The following is a 21,516-nucleotide window of genomic DNA, read 5'->3' as shown; positions in this document are numbered from 1 at the left end:
TGCCCTCCGAAAAACTATCAGAACCGCAAAACGCCAGTACAGGAGTAAGATTGAAGGACAGTTTAACACCACCAACTCTAGAAGCATGTGGCAGGGAATTAACAACATCACGGACTTTAAAGGGAATAAAAACTCCGCCATGAACACCGCTGCCTCTCTACCGGATGAGCTAAATACTTTTTATGCTCGTTTCGAGGGAAATAACACCGCCCTCACGGAGAGAGCTCTCGCGGCTGAAGCTACAGAGGTTAGTTCACTCTCCGTCTCTGTAACGGATGTAACCCGATCCTTCCGACGGGTGAATATCCGCAAAGCCACGGGCCCAGACGGCATTCCAGGCCGTGTCATCAGAGCGTGCGCGAACCAGCTGGCTGGTGTTTTTATGGACATTTTCAACCTTTCCCTCTCTTTGTCTGTAGTCCCCACATGCTTTAAAACATCCACCATTGTGCCTGTTCCAAAACAATCAAAAATAATTTGTTTAAATGACTGGCATCCTGTTGCTCTGACCCCCATCATCAGCAAATGTTTTGAGAGACTAATCAGAGATTACATCTGCTCTGTATTGCCACTCTCTCTTGACCCACTGCAGTTTGCTTAACGCAACAACCGCTCCACTGATGATGCCATTGCATCTACAATACACACTGCTCTCTCCCACCTGGAAAAAAAGAACACTTATGTGAGAATGCTGTTTGTAGACTACAGCTCAGCATTCAACACCATAGTGCCCTCCAAGCTAGATGAGAAACTCCGGGCTCTGGGCTTAAACAGCTCGCTGTGCAGCTGGATCCTGGACTTCCTGTCAAGCAGACGCCAGGTGGTTAGAATAGGCAGCAACATCTCCTCATCACTGACCCTCAACACTGGAGCCCCGCAGGGCTGTGTTCTCAGCCCACTACTGTATTCCTTGTACACACATGACTGTGTGGCAACACATAGCTCCAATGCCATCATTAAGTTTGCTGATGACACGACGGTGGTAGGTCTGATCACTGACAATGATGAAACAGCCTACAGAGAGGAGGTACACACTCTGACACACTGGTGTCAGGAGCACAACCTCTCCCTCAATGTCAGTAAGACAAAGGAGCTTGTGGTGGACTTCAGAAGAAAAGACAGAACACAGTCCCGTCACCATCAATGGAGCACCAGTGGAGAGAGTCAGCAGCTTCAAGTTCCTGGGTGTCCACATCACTGAGGAACTCACATGGTCCACCCACACTGAAGTCGTTGTGAAGAAGGCTCATCAGCACCTCTTCTTCCTGAGACGGCTGAGGAAGTTTGGAATGAACCGCCACATCCTCACACGGTTCTACACCTGCACTGTGGAAAGCATCCTGACTGGCTGTATCTCCGCCTGGTACGGCAATAGCACCGCCCACAACCGCAAAGCACTGCAAAGGGTGGTGCGAACTGCCAGACACATCATCGGAGGTGAGCTTCCCTCCCTCCAGGAAATATATACAAGGTGGTGTGTGAAAAAAACTCGGAGGATCATCAGAGACTCCAGCCACCCGAGCCATGGGCTGTTCTCACTGCTACCATCAGGCAGGCGGTATCGCAGCATCAGGACCCGCACCAGCCAACTTTATGACAGCTTCTTCCCCCAAGCAATCAGACTTTTGAACTCTTGATCTCCCATGATCAAATACATCAGCATTGCACTTTATTACTCTTATATCTCACACCGGACTGTCATAAATTATATTATTATTATATTATATTCTCTCTTAAAAACTTACTATCAACCGACAGCCTGAATGTCAATACAGTACAATACAACCTACTGTACATTCTATATATACTATAAATACTTAAAAAAAAAGTTTTTATTGTATAATGTGTATTCTATATTGTGTGTATTGTATACTGTACATTGTATGTTATTATTTTATATTGTGTTGTGTGTAATTATGTGTATATTAGATTTCAAACTGTGTTGTAAATCTGATGTTTATTGTAAATTGTCTCATCACTGTCACGACTACTATGTTGTTTGGAACTGCACCCAAGAATTTCACACACTATTGTACTTGTGTATATGGTTGTGTGACAATAAAAGTGATTTGATTTGATTTGAGACCAGGGACTCAGTTTGGACGGTGCGGTGGGAGAGATTCAGCGGCAACTGTCCAGCATGTCGGTGATGCTGACGAAAGTCGTAGTGGACCTGGAGGATCTTGCTGTAATACGTCGATTGATTACGGCGATGGAGGCGAAATTCTCTGAGTTGGTTACAAGAATCGGGGACATCGAGAAACAGATCGATTATCTGGAGTCATCGGAGAGGGAATTAGCTGCTAATCTGCTAGCGACCAAGACAGACTTGGAACATGTTTGGGAAAAGCTGGAAGACCTTGAGAATCGTAATCGGCAAAACAACGTCCGAATTGCTGGAATTCCTGAGCTTGAGGAAGGTAGGAAGCGCCGAATGTCATCTGATGGCTTCAGAGAATTGGCCCGATTGAAATACAGATATAATACTATTTTGTCGTGGAAGGTGGAGTTTTGGCTATTCAGGGCAAGATAGTCATACTTTGAGTCGGGGGACAAAGCAGGGAAGCTTTTGGCTAGATACATAAAGCAGAGAGTGTCTTTTTCTACCATTCCCTCAGTGAAATCTGCTGGTGGTGAAATTTTTTACCTCGGCCATTGATATTAATAATGCTTTTAAAGAATTCTATCTTGACCTCTACAGTTCCATGTCTTCATCTACTGATGAGGATATTAGAAATTTTGTGGAACCTTTAGAACTCCCTAAATTGATGACTGAGCAAAACAATTCCCTTGATTCTGAGATAAACTTGGAGGAGCTTGACGAGGTAATTAAGGCCTTGCCTACAGGCAAGGCTCCAGGGCCAGATGGCTTTGCCACTGAGTTTTTTTTAGATCTTATGCTACAGAACTGGCTCCACTTTTGTTAGAAGTTTATACGTAATCATTAAAGAATGGAAAGCCTCTGTCAACCATGACACAAGCCCAGATCAGTCTGATTCTTAAAAAGGACAAAGATCCAAGCAAGTGTAAGAGTTACCGTCCAATTTCCCTGATCCAGTTAGTAAAAAATATTGTAAAAATATTTGGCTAACCAATTAAGTAAAGTTATGACATCTCTTATACATATAGATCAGGTGGGATTTATTCGGGGTTGTAGCTCTTCTACGAGCTACCAATATCAAGTGGTCAGTGGGGAATGATCAGACTCCGGTCGCTGCCATCTTACTTGATGCCGAAAAAGCATTTGATATGGTTTTATCTTTTTAAGATTTGAAAATATATGGGTTCAGGAATACTTTTATTGGATGGATTAAGTTTCTTTATAGACACCCTTTAGCGGTGGTACAAACAAATGGATTAATTTCGGATTATTTTACTCTAGATAGGGGCACCTGGCAGGGTTGCCCTCTTTCCCCATTATGTTCTGTCTTACCCTAGAACCATTAGCAGCCACGATAAGAAAGGAAGATGATTTTCCAGGGGTGGTGGCGGGAGGTATGGCACATAAACTTTTGCTTTATGCAGATTATATTTTATTATTCGTCTCTGACCCCACTAGATCTATGCCTTGCCTCCACAGAATTATTCTTTCCTTTTCTTAGTTCTCAGGATACAGAGTCAGTTGGTCTAAATCCGTAGCTTTGGCTCTGACAGCGTACTGCCCAGTAACGGCTTTTCAGCCTGGCTCCTTCCAGTGGCCTAAACAGGCCATTAAGTATTTGGGCATTTTATTCCCAGCAAAATTGTGTGATTTAGTTAAAGTTAATTTTGACCCCTTAATCAAAAAGGTTTTCGAGCGATGTGGACAAGTGACCTTCATTACATTTATCTATGATTGGGAAGGTTAATTTTATTAAAATGAATTGTATTTGTGGCGTGGTGAGCAAGAGACAGACACAGTGGGTGTGGCGTCAAGCCTCGGAGAGGCATTTATTGGAAATAATAATAAAAATAACATGTCCATAAAGGGGGATAATAAAGTGTCCGGGGGGGGGATAGTGTTCATAATAAAGGGGGAATCTGGCATCCTCGCGGTGAGATGGGGCTCCGTGAAGGGCAGGGTAGATTTGGAATGGCCCAGGCATGAGCTGGGTCCGTCGGCCGCACACGCTCCCCTCCAGGGTCCACGGCGCGAGGGGCAGCAGGCCCGCGGCAGGTGAGAGGGGAAGGCGGCCCGGCCTCTAGCTCATTGGCAGCGACGTGTGCAGTTCTCCCACGGTGACTCATCTAATCGGTCCGGGGGGTCCGAGGAGCGGGTCCGGTGGTGCATCATCTCGTCCAAACCCTCCCAGCTCTGGTCCTGGGCGTGTGAGGATGCCAGTGTGTGCACACATGGAGATTTGAAGCCAGCTCTCCAAGAAGAGGTGTGTTCTACATTTTAAAGACAGCAGTGATGAAGCAGTATTCCCATCAGGTGTGCTTCATTCACCACTGTCAGAACGAGGCTTATTAATTATGCACTACTGCCCAACTCCCATCGTGAGCCTGGCTGAAGGGCGGCCCTAAGTGGCAGGGCGACGATGACGAGCCGGAGGGGCGGATCATTCTGCCACATAATCCAAAATTCAACTACCTGCTACAATCTCTTCCTGTAGATGTCCCCCTCTCTTATTTCAAGCAATTTGATAGCATAGCGAAGTCCTTCATTTGGAATGGTAAGCATCCCAGATTATATTTCAATAAGTTACATAGGCCGATTGACAAAGGTGGTCTAGGCCTACACAAGATTTGTTTTTTTTTTTTTAATAAATTTTTTTACACAGAGCAATTTTTTTATTATTATTCGTCAAATAAATATCAATCAACCACAATGCAGAACACACATGCACACACACACATACTTCAAGGTTAAACTGAAGTCTTAGTCTGAACCCACTGTGAGAAAGTTTACGCTTGGGTATGGGAGCTGCACACCCTGGTCAGGTTTGACAGTAAGTGTATTGTGGCATCATTGCAAAATCTCAATCTCATTCAAAACAAATGGTTTAAAACAAAATGCCACAATTTTAAAAATAATTAACTTTTTTTTTTAATAACATTTTTTATTGATTCAAATAAACAGGATAACACAAAAAGAGCATACACACACTGAATCAATTTATAAAATTATATGTCCCTTCCCCTGAACCTGCCCCATTTCTTATCATATGCAGCCGAATTGCCAAGCCGTCTATATGACATCTCTTCAAATGACGCTACCTTGCCCAATTCGGTGCACAATTCATAAAAAGAGGGAGCGCCCGTCGACTTCCATCCCCTCACAATTATCTGTCTCCCGATCATCACACCAGTGAGGACCCACCTCTTTACATACCCATCAGCTATATCCATAACCGCCCCATCACCCAACACACAAAGTCTGGGACAAAACAGAACCTGAGTGCCCAGGACCTCGGAAACAAAATTCTGGACTCTCAACCAAAACTCCTGAATCCTCAAACAAGACCAGAAGGCATGTAATAAATCTCCATCCTCCAACTGGCAATGCCAACAGGTGGGTGTGTCTTTTAATCCCAGCCTATACAATCTAGAGGGGGTCCAATATAATCGATGCAAAATCTTAAATTGCATCAGACGGACCCTTGCATCTCTAGATGTAGACTTAATGTTTTTTAGAATCCTATTCCACACTCCCTCCTCCAATACCAAGTTCAAATCTTTCTCCCACAATCTCTTGAGAGAAGTCAAAGTTCCATCCCCCAGACCCTGAATTAACAGGGAGTAATACACTGATGCCTCATGACCTTTTCCAAAAGCAGAAATCACCTCTCCTAGGTGTATGCTACTCCCAAAAATAGTACAGAGCAAGTGGCATAACTGAAGATACCTAAAAAACTATGGGGATCCCAAAATATTGAACCAAATTTTCAAAGGATCTCATCACACCTCTCTCATAAAGATCACCGAGTGTATTAACCCCCCTCGCAATCCACTCTGACCAACAAAAAGGGTACTTATTAATGCATAGTTTGGGGTTTAGCCATAGGCTCGAGGCAATATTTAGATAATTGAGATAAATCTGAGTTAAACACTCTGGACACTTCTGTCCATACGAGTGCAAATGTGAAATGACGGGGTGTGATTTAACTTCTCTGGTTAGTTTGATGGAAAGGCTTTGCAATGGAAAAATAGGGGCAAGCAGTTCTTGTTCAATGCAGAACCAGGTAGGGGCTCTTTCAGGTGGAAGCGACCAATGAGCCAAATGTCTGAGACCGAATGCATAATAATAAAACAGAATCTTGGGTAGGCCTAGCCCACCTTTGTCCATCGACCTATGTAACTTACTGAAGTGTAATCTGGGATGTTTACCATTCCAAATGAAGGACTTCGCTATGCTATCAAATTGCTTGAAATAAGAGAGGGGGACATCTACTGGGAGAGATTGTAGCAGGTAGTTAAATTTTGGAATACAGTTCATTTTAATAACATTAACCTTCCCAATCATCGATAAATGTAATGAAGCCCACCTGCCCACATCACTCGAAAATCTTTTTATTAAAGGGTCAAAATTAACACTAACTAAATCAGACAAATTTTCTGGGAATAAAATCCCCAAATATTTAATGCCCTGTTTGGGCCATTGGAAGGCGCCTGGCTGGAAAGCCGTTACTGGACAGTACGCTGTCAGAGCCAAAGCTTCTGATTTAGACCAATTAACTTTGTATCCTAAGAACTTGGAAAAGGAATTAATAATTCTGTGGAGGCAAGGCATAGATCTAGTAGGTTCAGAGACAAATAATAAAATATCATCTGTGTAAAGCAGAAGCTTATGCGTCATACCTCCCACCATCACCCCTGGAAAATCATCCTCCTTTCTTATCGCGGCTGCTAATGGTTCCAGGGCAAGACAGAACAATAAAGGGGAAAGAGGGCAGCCCTGCCGAGTGGCCCTATCCAGAGTAAAATAATCTGAAAATAATCCATTTGTTTGTACCGCTGCTACAGGGTGTCTATAAAGTAACTTAATCCAACCAATAAATGTACTCCCGAACCCACACATTTCCAAAATCTTAAAAAGATAATCCCATTCTACCATATCAAGACTGATCATTCGCCACTGACCACATGATATTGATGAGACGCCTGATGTTATCAGAAGAGCTCCAGCCCCGAATAAATCCCACCTGATCTATATATATATATATAAGAGATGTCATAACCTTACTTAATCAGTTAGCTAAAATTTTTGACAATATTTTTACATCTAGTTGGATCAGGGAGATTGGACGATAACTTTTACACTCGCTTGGATCTTTGTCCTTTTTAAGAATCAGACTGATCCGGGCTTGTGTAATGGTTGGAGGAAGCTTTCCTCACAAATTTGTGAGGCAAAATTACATAACAGAAAATACTTTGTCAAATAAACCCAGCCAATAGGAAGAATGAACACAAAGAATGTGTAGATTCATTCACAGAACTGTCTCAAAGGTGTGATCTTCCACAAAACAAATTCCAGCCGATATAAAACCGTTCAGATTCCTCGGACAGACGAATGTCCAGTGAGCCAGCTGTTATGAGTTCAACAGATGACGTAATCATTCCAGTGTCCCGTAAAAAAACTCAACAAAACAAACTACAGCCAGCAGGAGGCATAAGCACAAAGAACGAACAGATTAATCCACAGCTGTTCCAAAGGAGTGTTATTCAATAGAACAAGCTCCAGCCGCTAGGCGGAACCAATGCATCCGGTTCCCCGGATGGTCGAGTCAATTCACTCGGAGGCTGAATAAAAGTATATACCATGACTTACACAATCCGTCAACTTTATAAAAGAGTGTAAGCATGTAAATATTTTGCAGTCATCCATAGTGTCCACTCTCAAACTGGCCGGGAACTTCAATGCAAAAGTAATCTTTCGTCAATGCAAAAGTTTCTTTAAGGAAAAGTGTTATTCACAAAACAAGCTCTAGCCGCTAGGCGGAACCAACGCAAAAAGCAAAAAGAAACCAAAATGACACCCAGCTTCCTCAAGAGTAAGTACAGCGAGTCGACCCACTCATATGAGAAACACCCAATGGTTTACTCAGCCATTGATTCAATAAAAGACATTGCCTGATTGGGACAAGTAAATACTTTGTGACCGTCCTTCGTTTCTATTCTCAGTTTGGCAGGAAACATCAGAGCAAAAGTAATTTTTCGCCGATGTAAGAGTTTCTTACATTCCTTGAATCGATCGCGTTTCTCTCTTGTCGAACTCGCAAAGTCCGGGAACAAGAAAATATTATGGTTCTTCCAAGAAAGCTTCCCTTTGCTCCTCGCCTGGTGCAACACAAGATCTTTATCGGATGATCTCAGAAATCTGGCCAGAATCGATCGGGTCCTGTCTCCCTCAGTAGATCTGCAAGCAGGGACTCTGTGAGCTCGCTCGATTTCCAGCTTGTGGCCTGTTATGTCGAGCAGACTCGGGAAAAACTCGTCTTGGAATTTCACCATATCTCTGCCCTCCTCATGCTCAGGAATTCCAACAATTTGAACGTTATTCCTGCGGCTTCTATTCTCAAGATCTTCAAGCTTTTCCAAATCAACTTTGGTCACGGGCGGATTAGCGGTTAATTCCCTCTCCGAAGATTCAAAAAAATCAATTCGTCTCTCAATATCTGACACTCTTGTAACTAGTTCAGAGAATTTTATTTCCATCGCCGTAATCGATTGACGTATTACAGCGAGATCCTCCAAGTCAGCAAGAATCTTCATCAGCATCACCGACATGTTGGACAACTGACGCTGGATCACCTCTCCCGCCACGCCATCCAAATCGAGTCCCTGGTCTGTAGGCCTGTCGGGGCTTTCATCCTGAACACGTAAATGTCTTTTAATGTCTCCAGAGCCCTAGGATTTTGACTTCTTTGCCATGTTTTGCATCAAAGAGCAAATGTGCAACTGGGTGTATCAAAATTCACCAGATTATAACATGAAAATAATTACAAATTTAGCAAAGTGTGCAGAGCTCGTCGCTTACACGTCTGCTCCTTGCATGGCGTCACTTGACCTTCCCACAAATAATTAACTTTTATAATATTCTAAATAAATATCCAATGCATAGCTTGTGATAATATCTAGAAATTAAGTTTGTTACAACATTCAAGATTTTGTTTTATTATTATGCATTCGGTCTCAGACATTTGGCTCATTGGTCGCTTCCACCTGAGAGAGCCCCTCCCTGGTTTCGTTTTGATCAGGAAATTCTTGCCCCTATTTCGCCAATACAAAGCCTTTCTTTCAAACTAATCAGAGAAGTTAAGTTACACCCCGTTATCTCGCATATGCACTCGGTATGGACAAAAGTGTCCAGTGTGCTTAATTCTGACATTTATTTAAATGTTGGCTCGAGCATATGGCAGAATCCAAAATTATGTATAAATAAGTCCCCTTTCTGTTGGTCAGAGTGGATTGTGAGGGGGGTTACTACACTCGGTGACCTATATGTGAATGGAGTGTTGAGATCTTTTGAAAACACGGTTCAACATTTTAAGATTCCCAGATCTCAGTTCTTTAGGTATTTACAGCTACGCCACCTGCTCTGTACTATTTTTGGGGGTAGTATACACCCCCCTAAAGCGGCAGATTCTCTGGAAGCGGTGATTACTGCATTTGGAAAAGGTCATGAGGCATCAGTGTATTACTCCCTGCTAATTCAGAGTCTGGGGGACAGAGCTTCACTTCGCTCAAGAGATTATGGGAGAAAGATCTAAACTTGCTATTGGAGGAGGGAGTGTGGGATTCTAAAAAACATCAAGTCTACATCTAGAGATTCAAGGGTGCGTCTGATGCAGATGAAGATTTTGAATCGATTATACTGGATCCCCTCTAGATTGTATAGACTTGGTCTTAAAGACACACCCACCTGCTGGCGATGTCAATCAGAAGACGGGGACACAACCCATGTTTTTTGGGGATGTGTTAAAATACAGGAATTTTGGTTAAAGATTCAGGGATTTCTGTGTGATGTGTTGGACACAATGTTTTCATTTTGCCCCAGACTCTGCATTTTGGGTGATGGGGAAGTCATACATTTTGGGGATAGCCACTTGAGAGGTTGGGTCCTGGCCGGAGTTATGGTGGCCAGGCGAATAATACTCAGGGGGTGGAAGACGGCTGGGGCACCCTCGTTTCGGGAGTGGTGCAGGGAGATGAGCGAGGTTGCGGCATTTGAGGAGGCAATCTTCAGAAGGTTAGGAAAGCGGGATTTGTTTAATAGGAAGTGGGGTGGATATTTGGATTTTTTGGAGGGTTCTTGGGGAGGGGCAGTGGAGAGGGATGTTTGATTTTTAGTTTGATGTGTATGTGCACTCTTGCTTTTTGAAAGTTTTTTTTTTTTAGTTTGTTTCTAATTTTTTGCTATAATTGTAAGAGACCACTGTAATGCGTGTTTGTGTCGGATGGGGGGGATGTTCGGGGGGAATTTATATATCTGATTCCGTATTTTATTTTGTGTCTATTGGTTTTTATGAATGGAATCAATAAAAATGTTAATAACAAAAAACAACTGCAAAATGATGATTTAAACAACTTTACAGCTCAAATAATACAGAAGTTTTAACAGAAGAATGAATGTAAGTGCTTTTATAAAATTATAAGCTTCACATTTCTGTCTTAAACCAGAGTCCTGTACGTAGGCGGGTACACAACTGGTGAGCCGCTAATATTTTATGTAATATTTGGTGTACAGGTCAGGAATCAACAGGCAGGTCAAATAGCCAAGGCTATTTTTTAAATGTCAAATAATGTTAATCTTTCTTATCTTTTGTGTTGTCACCACAACGTTAGGCTACGTGTCTATTTTTCTTAAATGCTCCAACTCCTAATGTTAGTTTGATTGCTTGTGTGATGTGAGCAAATAAAAATTTGTCTACCTGATGTAGCAGATTTATTTAAAGGAGGGACGAATCGAAATTATTTTTTGTGGTAATCAAAAATTATGCCACAAATGCTGTCGATTGATCGTAACTTGTATTGAACACTGACTATTTCTTTAATAGGCTGAACACAGCTTTTAAATTGCAAACCTTTACATTTTGGAGGTAGCATTGAAGAGCTTCAACTTATACAGGTTGGAAGCTATAAGGAGGAAATGCTCAGGCATCAAAGGAGGATACCACACCATGCAGGTGGGCACAGCGCTCTGCTCGATCTGATCAGAACTTAAAATCAACAACTCATTTTCAGCACTGTTCTGAAGATCGTACTCCACCAGGATAGCAAGTTAAACACATATCTGAGCAGGACTTTAAATTAGCTGTTCTTATACAAGTAAAAGCCATATCTGAGGTGAAACTAAACTAGACAGGCAGATCTGTTTGCGTATTAGTGACATCTTGGTGCCTCACACTGCTGGAAAACTTACATGGCACTCTACACATGGCATCAAGATCTGGCATTTTACAGACAACTTGAAACCTTCACACTCCCTGTTGATCAATCGCACACAGGGCCTCATATCAGTAACTCAGGGACTCACCAGCCTGCAATCCATGCCGAGAGAGGAGACGAGGCTGATTGCTGTCTAAATCCACTCCAAACACCAGGTCCTGGATGGGTTTGTAATGGGAGTGGTGCCTGCCCTGGTACTTCCAAATCTCCTGGGTCCACTCTTTACAACGATGGATGAACGTCACAGCCTTTCCAGAGTCCTGTCATTAGATAAATACAAATGGGAAATACAGATTATCCAATAAAATGCACAAATTTAAAACATTAAAAGAGTAAAGATTTAACAATAAAAAGTAAAACATTTAAAAAGGTTATTTTTCAGATATTGTTAAAGGTGTCATATCATATATATTTTTTATTTTTCCCCTGAGGTCCACCTATAATGTTATTAAAGTGTTTGCGTCAAAAGCAATCCACTCTAAAATGTGCCAAACAAATTGTTAAGTTGAGGCAGGAATGGTTGGGGGCCTTGTTGAAAACTCCAGCCACTGGTTTCTAATGTTGGGATCCTTTGGAAAGAATATGCAGAATAGCGGGTGCTACACACAGCTGGAAACAGCTAATGATTTGACAGACTTTATCAGCCACATTTTACTCTGCTGTTTAGGAATAATAGTATCCATCCTACTTTCTCTTTTCTTACCTCCCTGTGACAGGATGAGTCAAGTTTATGAATATCAAATTGGTGTTGTTGATGTTTAATATTTATTAAAACTTGTTAGTTCATCCAAAAATAAAAATTCTGTCATCGTTTACTTTTTTCACAGAACACAAGAAACATTCTGAAGAATGTCGATGCTGCTATTTTTCTGTACAATGAAAGTGAAAAGGGACATTCTGCCAAATGTCTCCTTTTGAGTTCAACTGGAGTAAAAAAAAAAAAAAAAAGTAATACAGGTTCGGAATAACATGAGGGTCAGTAAATGATGACAGAATTTTCATTTATTAAAGCTAGCTCTTTAATAAATGGCCTTTCTTTGACTGGGAGGACATTTTGATCTCTGAAAGTTACAGTATGTTTTCATAGTACAATGAAGTGTTTTATCTCAGAAAATAATTCCTCATAATGTTAAAAACAATCAAATTTTACTGATGCTAGTATTTACAAAAGACATCTACGTAAATTATTTTAGTAATGACACACCTTTGCATTGGAATGAACGTAGCTGTCTATTTTACCAGAAACTACAAAGTACCCAATTTTATACTAATCAGTACACACAGCTTATATTCACTGATAAGAGATTAGATGAAAGGGATACAAAACAATAAACAGTATGGACTGGAGCAAGTTAAAAGTGTAACAATAGTAATAAAGGGTTCTGAAGTATCCCAAAGGCTGAGATGTTTCACTTATTAAATTAATGTTGGTATTCTTATTTTGATCCAGATTAATTCAATGAACTCCTACTAACCGCAGCAGCAAGATAGAGTGAGTTCTGTGAGAAGGTGAGATGGGTAATGCCATCCTGACTGTACTGCAAACACTGTTCACCATCACTCTGAAGTGTACTGCATCAATGACCTGCAAAGCCCCAATGGCAAAGCCCACTGCCAAGTAAAAATCTAGAACAAGACAAATTCACATAACATGCATACAACATTTGCCATTGTAAAAATGAAATAAATTATGTCTTTATTAAAAGACACTGATATAATTCATTGGTGCCTTGTAGTGTCAGTAGCCCTGGCTTATAATAACAAGACAAGAAGGCCACAGTTCTTTAGTAGTTCACCTTATGGATCATAGGTAATACACTGGATGTGTTTGTGGGGTTGGAAGACTCTGCTGCAGACAGCCTCTTTACGCTCATAACTCCAAACCTTAATGGTACCACTATGGCTGCCCATAGCTACTAGTGGTTGTTTGGGGTGGAAGGCAACTGCTTCCAGAGGTTCTGCATGTTCTTTCAGGAGAGTCCATGGAAAATGTATTTGTGCATTCACATGTATTACAGTTGCATGGGTCGTAGAGAGCACAACATTTCTGTAAATGGAAGGACATTATTGTATTATATTATATTTTCTTGACTCTAGAGGTGTATCCCAAATCACAAATTCTGCACTACTCTAGGCCATTTTATAGTGTAAGTAGTGCAAGTAGTATGTTGAAAATGCAACAAAAGAAAGAGTACAATGAGTATCCAGATGATGTACCACAACAACCGAAAAATGTGTGGAATGAGTGTGGAATGAGTGTGGAATGAGTGTAGAATGTTGGACACTGGTCGAGGCTTGCCCTATGCAGCGAAATGGGCGGGGTAACCTGGCCATGATGCTGGCCTGACAAAACAGTTGTAATTTATGGTGAATGTGGCAACTATCGAAAACTTCTGTGAAAACAGAACCTTACAAATGTGAGAAGAATGCTTTACCATCAGCCCACACTGTATGAATATGTTCATCATTTGAGATATACTGTACGCATTGAACTGAGTTTGGCTAATGCGCTAAAGCTAGCGGCAACACATTGTGTGCATTTGAAACATCACTTCCAGCAGGCAAAAAACAGCAACTGCTGTGTAGTAAAGAAAAAAACGTTAAGTGTTTCATTTGGGACTGTACTACACTTTTAAAATTCATACACTAAATGGACGAGTGCATAGTGTATAGTGAATCATTTTGGACACATACTCATACTCGTTGACTAAATTGAACATCTAAATTAGCTCTGCTCTACAGATGGATCCATCCAATCTAAGATCTGCACTCATGTTAGCAGATTTTGGTTTTAATTGAAGACTTGAAATGTATCTCAAATGTTTTGCAGAGGTATGTGTCACAAAAATAAATATATGGGCATATATATTTATTTATTTACTTGGGGGTACATTTTCTATTGGAAACAGTGTTTTGTGGAAGACAGAACTTATTAGATAGAACATATCATTTTGTTATACCACATTTGTGATAATAAATTTGAGATCTTTCTGAAAGCAGCAACCTATTGTTTACAAGGCCTCTCACCTTAAGTTAAATGGTTTGGCATTCAGTGTGCAGTCTTCCTGATATCCCCGGCTGCTAGTGGAGGGAATTTCTTGTTGTACAAGCTCATGAGCTTGAGATTTTCATCATAGAATATGACGTGCCCATTCATATCACCAGAAACTATAAAACTATAAAAAAGCAAAAGCATGTAAAAGAGTAAAATACAACAGCTGAAAATGTAAAAGGTCAAACTATGCAACTTTTCAACTGCATCATGATTTCACAATTAGCTAATAAATGCATTTATGTGTCATACATCTATGAACATGTGCATCATACAGTATATACCTGTCAGTCAGAGTCAATACTGTGATTACTTCCGTCTGGAGAGGGATGATTTTTATGGCTTTCCTTACTAGGGGTTGACTTGAGACAGACTTACTCTGCTTCTCCCAAATAACTATATTCCCAGCTGAGGTGGCTGTAAAAGCCTGCACACCATTACAGTGGAAGATGGACTGGCTCAGAAAGCCTAACACCACATTGAAGGTCTGAATGGGGGTGGATTTGTAAGAGGTCAATGCCAGAAACAGAGCAGAGTACAATCACAACAGAACATAACAATTCGATGAATGGTTGTTCTGCCAACCTTATCAGAATTTTCAGGAGCTAAGTATTCCAGATGTCCCCTTTCCTGAGCAACATAATTTATTAGACATCTAAAATTTTAAATAAATAACAAAATTAAGATTCTTACAAAGGTTATATAAATTATTCTGGCCCAGCTGTAGAAGAGAACCTGACTGTCACTGTTGCTAAGCAACTGTTTGCTGTCAGAGGGACTGAAAAGTATTTGATTCTGGGAAAGCATGGAAAAAGTTAATTAAAAGTTAGATTAAAGATTAATATTCAATATTCATAAATAAATCATAATAAATGATGAATTAAGACATTCCTGCTTCTCAAACCCTATACACTATACAGTATGTGTACAGCCTTGGTGTAATAACCAGATCAGTGCAAAGTTTTATTACATACCTGGCAACCATATTGTGGGCTGATCAATTTGGCATGCAGGGCTATCGCTTTCATTTGTCCAGTCCCAAATGCACACTCTCTGATGCATATAAAAAGTACATATGGAATCAGTGGATTTGTGGCCACCAACAATATTCTGTGATTTCGCTTGATCTTTTTAATTAAATCAAATGTTATTAAGAACATTAAGAACAAGTTTCATGAAAGTATTACTGATCTCTTCCTAGCACCCTTTGTGTGCTTGACAAGTTATGCTAGATGCTGGAAAATGTAAATACATGACTCCTGGACAGTGTGTCTAAGATAATTCAAGATATCTAGAGTATACCTACAATGGAGTGACTATTTGCACTACGTAGGTGTAAATAGCACCTGCCACACAGTGTGGCTATTTGCACTCAAATAGTCTGGTGGAAACACAGAAATTGAAGACAAACGGCACACTCAAGTGTCGCTGCAATGGTGTTGTACGTAAAGATGGCGTAGATGTGCTTTATACAGGTGTGTAGAGAAACTATATTTTAATTTCAACATATAGTAGGCTAATCCCCAAATCCCAGATTAGGTCCTGTTCTCTTTGGGAATATCAGGCAATGACGTGGCTGTGTAAACTTGTGAGTCAGCAGTATCCACTCGAAGAATTAACACTTCTGGTCGTTGCATTCTTCCTTTTTCGGCCTGCCCTGTTCTTTCTTAATTTTCATCCGGTAATTCTCTCTTCATATAATTATCCCTCGTGCTTTCCAGTTCCCTTGCATCTTAAATTTCTTCATCTGTCCCATCGGATGGGGTTACAGTAGACGTCCCATTCGCAGACGACATTTCTCGTTGCGACCCAAAGACTTATCAGGAAGAGTAAAAGTTGTGGAGACCTTGCCTGGACCAATAACCACAAGTGGAGTCAAGATGTCTGTACGTGTGTCTGTTAGCTATGCTAATTTTCGCAAAATAATTATCTATGACAAAGGTGTGTGTTTATAACAGTTAAAAAGTTGTAATTGAGTTATACATCAACAAATGTGCATTGATATTTGAGAATTGTGCAAATATGAACGTCTAGAAAAATACGATAGTCTAAAGGAACATGTTGTCCATTTTAATTACACACACATCCTGTTGCTAAGATACAGTCACATGTGAGGGCAACTCCCGTTAAAGGACAACCAAACCAGAGCGTAATACTAGCAAAAAAATGTAAGTGCTCGAGGAGACAATTTTTTGTTGTTGTTGTAAGATATAGCCCTTAAATGCATGGGAATTTCACCAAACACTCTTACATATTCAGGTCTTTAGAGACCCGGCACATATACAGGTGCATCTCAATAAATTAGAATGTCGTGGAAAAGTTCATTTATTTCAGTAATTCAACTCAAATTGTGAAACTCCTGTATTAAATAAATTCAATGCACACAGACTGAAGTAGTTTAAGTCTTTGGTTCTTTTAATTGTGATGATTTTGGCTCACATTTAACAAAAACCCACCAATTCATTATCTCAAAAAATTAGAATATGGTGACATGCCAATCAGCTAACCAACTCAAAACACCTGCAAAGGTTTCCTGAGCCTTCAAAATGGTCTCTCAGTTTGGTTCACTAGGCTACACAATCATGGGGAAGACTGCTGATCTGACGGTTGTCCAGAGGACAATCATTGACATCCTTCACAAGGAGGGTAAGCCACAAACATTCATTGCCAAAGAAGCTGGCTGTTCACAGAGTGCTGTATCCAAGCATGTTAACAGAAAGTTGAGTGGAAGGAAAAAGTGTGAAAGAAAAAGATGCACAACCAACCGAGAGAACCGCAGCCTTATGAGGATTGTCAAGCAAAATCGATTCAAGAATTTGGATGAACTTCACAAGGAATGGACTGAGGCTGGGGTCAAGGCATCAAGAGCCACCACACACAGACGTGTCAAGGAATTTGGCTACAGATGTCGTATTCCTCTTGTTAAGCCACTCCTGAACCACAGACAACGTCAGAGGCCTCTTACCTGGGCTAAGGAGAAGAAGAACTGGACTGTTGCCCAGTGGTCCAAAGTCCTTTTTTCAGATGAGAGCAAGTTTTGTATTTCATTTGGAAACCAAGGTCCTAGAGTCTGGAGGAAGGGTGGAGAAGCTCATAGCCCAAGTTGCTTGAAGTCCAGTGTTAAGTTTCCACAGTCTGTGATGATTTGGTGTTCAATGTCATCTGCTGGTGTTGGTCCATTGTGTTTTTTGAAAACCAAAGTCACTGCACCTGTTTACCAAGAAATTTTGGAGCACTTCATGCTTCCTTCTGCTGACCAGCTTTTTAAAGATGCTGATTTCATTTTCCAGCAGGATTTGGCACCTGCCCGCACTGCCAAAAGCACCAAAAGTTGGTTAAATGACCATGGTGTTGGTGTGCTTGACTGGCCAGCAAACTCACCAGACCTGAACCCCATAGAGAATCTATGGGGTATTGTCAAGAGGAAAGTGAGAAACAAGAGACCAAAACATGCAGATGAGCTGAAGGCCATTGTCAAAGAAACCTGGGCTTCAATACCACCTCAGCAGTGCCACAAACTGATCACCTCCATGCCACACCGAATTGAGGCAGTAATTAATGCAAAAGGAGCCCCTACCAAGTATTGAGTACATATACAGTAAATGAACATACTTTCCAGAAGGCCAACAATTCATTAAAAATGTTTTTTTTATTTTTTTTATTGGTCTTATGATGTATTCTAATTTGTTGAGATAGTGAATTGGTGGGTTTTTGTTAAATGTGAGCCAAAATCATCACAATTAAAAGAACTTAAGACTTAAACTACCTCAGTCTGTGGTCATTGAATTTATTTAATACACGAGTTTCACAATTTGAGTTGAATTACTGAAATAAATGAACTTTTCCACGACATTCTAATTTATTGAGATGCACCTGTATATCTATCACAAATGGATTGGAAAATAATTTTCAAAATATTTTCAAGACAATTAGAAAATAATAGAATAATATATAATTTCATATATCAAAGAGAAAATGCAACAAATCAGGACAGGATTCATTACTTTTACAAAGTAATTTCATGAGACGCAACCGGCTGTCAAACACATATTGAGCGACACATAAGACACACATCAGCTACACATAACTAGTTTCTCAGGCACTTATTGAGTATTAATAGATGCACAACATAATAATTTCATTAGCACACCCAAATGACGATAGTCATATCATACTGTTCATGTGTTTTACTTGTTTACTTCCATGCTGATTCTTCATCATAAACCTTTACATATATATATATATACATTTCTTTGTGTGGTACTTCATATAGTAATTATAAAGAGCTAATTAAACAAAATGTACAAAAGTGTTAACTTCAGTTCTGAGCTAAAACCAAGGGAACATACAGTATATAGTTAGTATGGAACACTATTCAAGTTGGACTGGATTGACAGTACAAACCGATAGTCTTTTTTTTAATTTAATTGTTCTATAAGCTAAGAGAGAAATGAGCACATAGAAGAAGAAAAAAATGCAAACATCAAACAAATTAAATTATAAAGTGTTTATGGAATTTGACAGAATTATACAAGTCACCTGGCCGACTAGTGTCAAAGCACAAACACTCAGAGATAACGTTCCATTTGCTGCAAGTAGTGCGCTCTACTTAGGAGTCGTGTTTCACTAACTCGCATTCCTCTGATTTCCACTATTAATTTAATAACAAACAACCTTCGATGGATATTTATACGCACGACTGGTGATTATTTTACTTTTAAAATAAATAAAAGCTACAAAAGTAGTACACACATTCCTGGGATGTGTTTATATCCTTCCGCCACGTTTTGTGGCTTTTCAGGCTGTTTAGGTCAATCGGTCAGTGCTGAAGCCCCGCGTGAACTGTGTATATTACTAATATCGCACTTAAAATAGCAAAAATCTAAATGACCGGGTTGTTATTTTTGTAGACATTTAAGACATATGGATCGCCAGAGCGTTGGTTTCAAAACAGGCTTATTTGTCTCTGTTTAGGAGGAAATAATTCAGCAAAGCTAGCTGAAATAGCAGTAGTAGTGGACTTGAATAACTGGAGGAGTCGCTTTAGTCACTAAATCGACTGCCAGCTAACACGTCAAATACCATATTCCGCACTCGTCCGCGGTGTGTATCGTTTTTCAAACAGTCAGAAAACTCTGCTCAATCTGTCGTTTATGGGATCACCATGTCCATGAAGCCGCAGGCCGGTGGTAATCGCAAACCCGGCGGAAGCAACAGCGGAGCCGCTGCGGCCTCTGGCACCGGGGGAGCAGGAGGAGCCGGTGGACGCCAGAACATAGGCAGGTGGGTGTCCAAACCAGAAAATACGAGGGGTTTAATTTAGAGGACAGATGAACATCTACATGAGAGCGATGTGGGGATGCGACATGCTTGCACTTGTGTCGTAGCTTAATAATGAAGATTGGGAAGTTGCAGTGTACGTTATTGAAAGCAAGTAGGCCGTTATAGGCCAAGTTCACAGGGCAGGAATTTATATGTTAATTCTCGCAGAAAATGGTTTGTGCTCATTGCATTTGTATATATATATATATATATATATATATATATATATATTTAAAAAAAACACACACCGAGAATAGACATTATTTTCCTGAATATAAAAGAGGGGCAGGTTATCTACACCTTCAGGATGAGTTGTGTCTCTTTGCCGGTGAAATGTGTCTGTGCCAGCATTGCCACACAAAGCAAATGCGTTTTCTGTCGTTTACATTTGAATAATATTCACATAGAGACTATTCGAGTCATTAAATCAGCAGCGATACACTTTATCTTTGTATTGTTAGCGTAGTCAGCTAACTAGCCAATATTTATTTGCTCATACTGTTACTAATCTGTAAATTTGATCCGCGTGACACTTTAGTTTGTTGCTAGATGTCATTTAGGGGTTGCTGAAAATACAATCAAGAGGAATCCTTAGCCTGTTGTCACATTATTTATACCCAGTTATATCATTTGCTTTAACATGGGTCGTTCTCCATATTGCATATTGTTGGCTTCATGTAGCCTACCTCATCTTTCTACTTCTGTATTTTTAAGGGATGTCAACTGATTGTTAAAACGTGTTGGGGGCGTTAGTCGTCTCCGGTTACTCTTGTAACCTCTTTTCCTGAGAAGAAGGGAACGAGACATTGCTGAACGCTTTGGGGAAACTCCTTTTCCACGACCTAGTTGAAGCCTTTGCATCATAACGCCAATCTTATGATTGGCAATGGTGTTTGAGCCCCGACTTTTTAGCCGCGCATTTGCCATATATAAGCGGGCGCGCACACACACCATTTCTACAGAGTAGTGATGGGAAGATCGGATCATTTTACTGACTTGGATCTTTGAGTCTCCTTCAGCAAAATGAACGAATCTTTATTCAAGTTATTTCGTTCATTTGTGCATAATTAAAATGTTACATTTTCAATAGCCAACCCCCCCCCCCCCCCAATGAACAACTGGGACCAGATGACTGGAGAGGTGAAGTAATCATTTCTGTTTCCTGTGTGAGCAATGCATAGCTTATACGGCTGTCACGTGACAAAAGAATGAACAACTGGGACCAAAAGAGTTGAAAAGTGAACTAATTTCTGTTTCCTGTACAGCGCCTATGCGGTTTTCATGTAACAAACAAATGGAGGTTGCGCAATGTGCATGCGTGTCCAACACAAAATGAACGAATCACTCTCTGAGACTACTCGTTCTTGTGAGTCACATAAAAGATTTGTTCAAAATGAACAAATCGTTCATGAACGACCCATCACTACTTCAGAATTTTCTGACTGAGGACAAGAATGCTTCACTCGTACCTCGAAACTCTGTAGTAGTAGTGCGGCCAAGTTTGAATTGTCTCATTCCCTTCATCTAAGGGAACCGAGTTTAGAAGAGTAACCGGAGACGTTCCCTATCGATTTAGTTCACGAGACATTGCTGATCGCTTTGGGGAACGGAGTCACACTGCGCTACATAACGTAATACACTTGGATGCACCAGGGTATAAAACACTTAGACGAATATGTATATAAGGCCACAGACCCGTCTGGCGGTTACTTAGTATAATATCTTTAGTGTGTGTGAAAATGAATAACCCCACATGGTGAAAACCAGTGGGA

At 40.6% G+C, this 21,516-nt stretch overlaps 1 protein-coding gene and 1 pseudogene across 5 annotated transcripts in view; one reads left to right on the top strand and one right to left on the bottom strand.

Moving 5' to 3' along the window:
* Positions 1-11,008: 11,008 nt before the first annotated feature.
* LOC127420650 (cilia- and flagella-associated protein 251-like) lies at positions 11,009-15,484 on the bottom strand (annotated as a pseudogene).
* A 3,605-nt stretch (positions 15,485-19,089) lies between these two features.
* LOC127427416 (ataxin-2-like) overlaps positions 19,090-21,516 on the top strand; it is a 54,729-nt gene continuing 52,302 nt past the window's right edge. For 2 of the 5 annotated variants that reach the window (XM_051675040.1, XM_051675024.1), the window contains exon 1: positions 19,091-19,705. In XM_051675040.1, the coding sequence (XP_051531000.1) occupies positions 19,587-19,705 (119 nt within the window). In that variant the 5' untranslated portion in view covers positions 19,091-19,586. Of the gene's footprint in view, positions 19,706-21,516 lie in introns of all 5 variants that reach the window. The other 3 variants (XM_051675030.1, XM_051675038.1, XM_051675047.1) reach the window with 3 other exon arrangements.

Source organism: Myxocyprinus asiaticus, chromosome 3 (genome assembly GCF_019703515.2).
Source record: "Myxocyprinus asiaticus isolate MX2 ecotype Aquarium Trade chromosome 3, UBuf_Myxa_2, whole genome shotgun sequence".
Classification (NCBI taxonomy): Eukaryota; Metazoa; Chordata; class Actinopteri; order Cypriniformes; family Catostomidae; genus Myxocyprinus; species Myxocyprinus asiaticus.
Note: the sequence above shows the minus strand (reverse complement) of the source record. Positions and strands in the feature narration are given on the sequence as shown.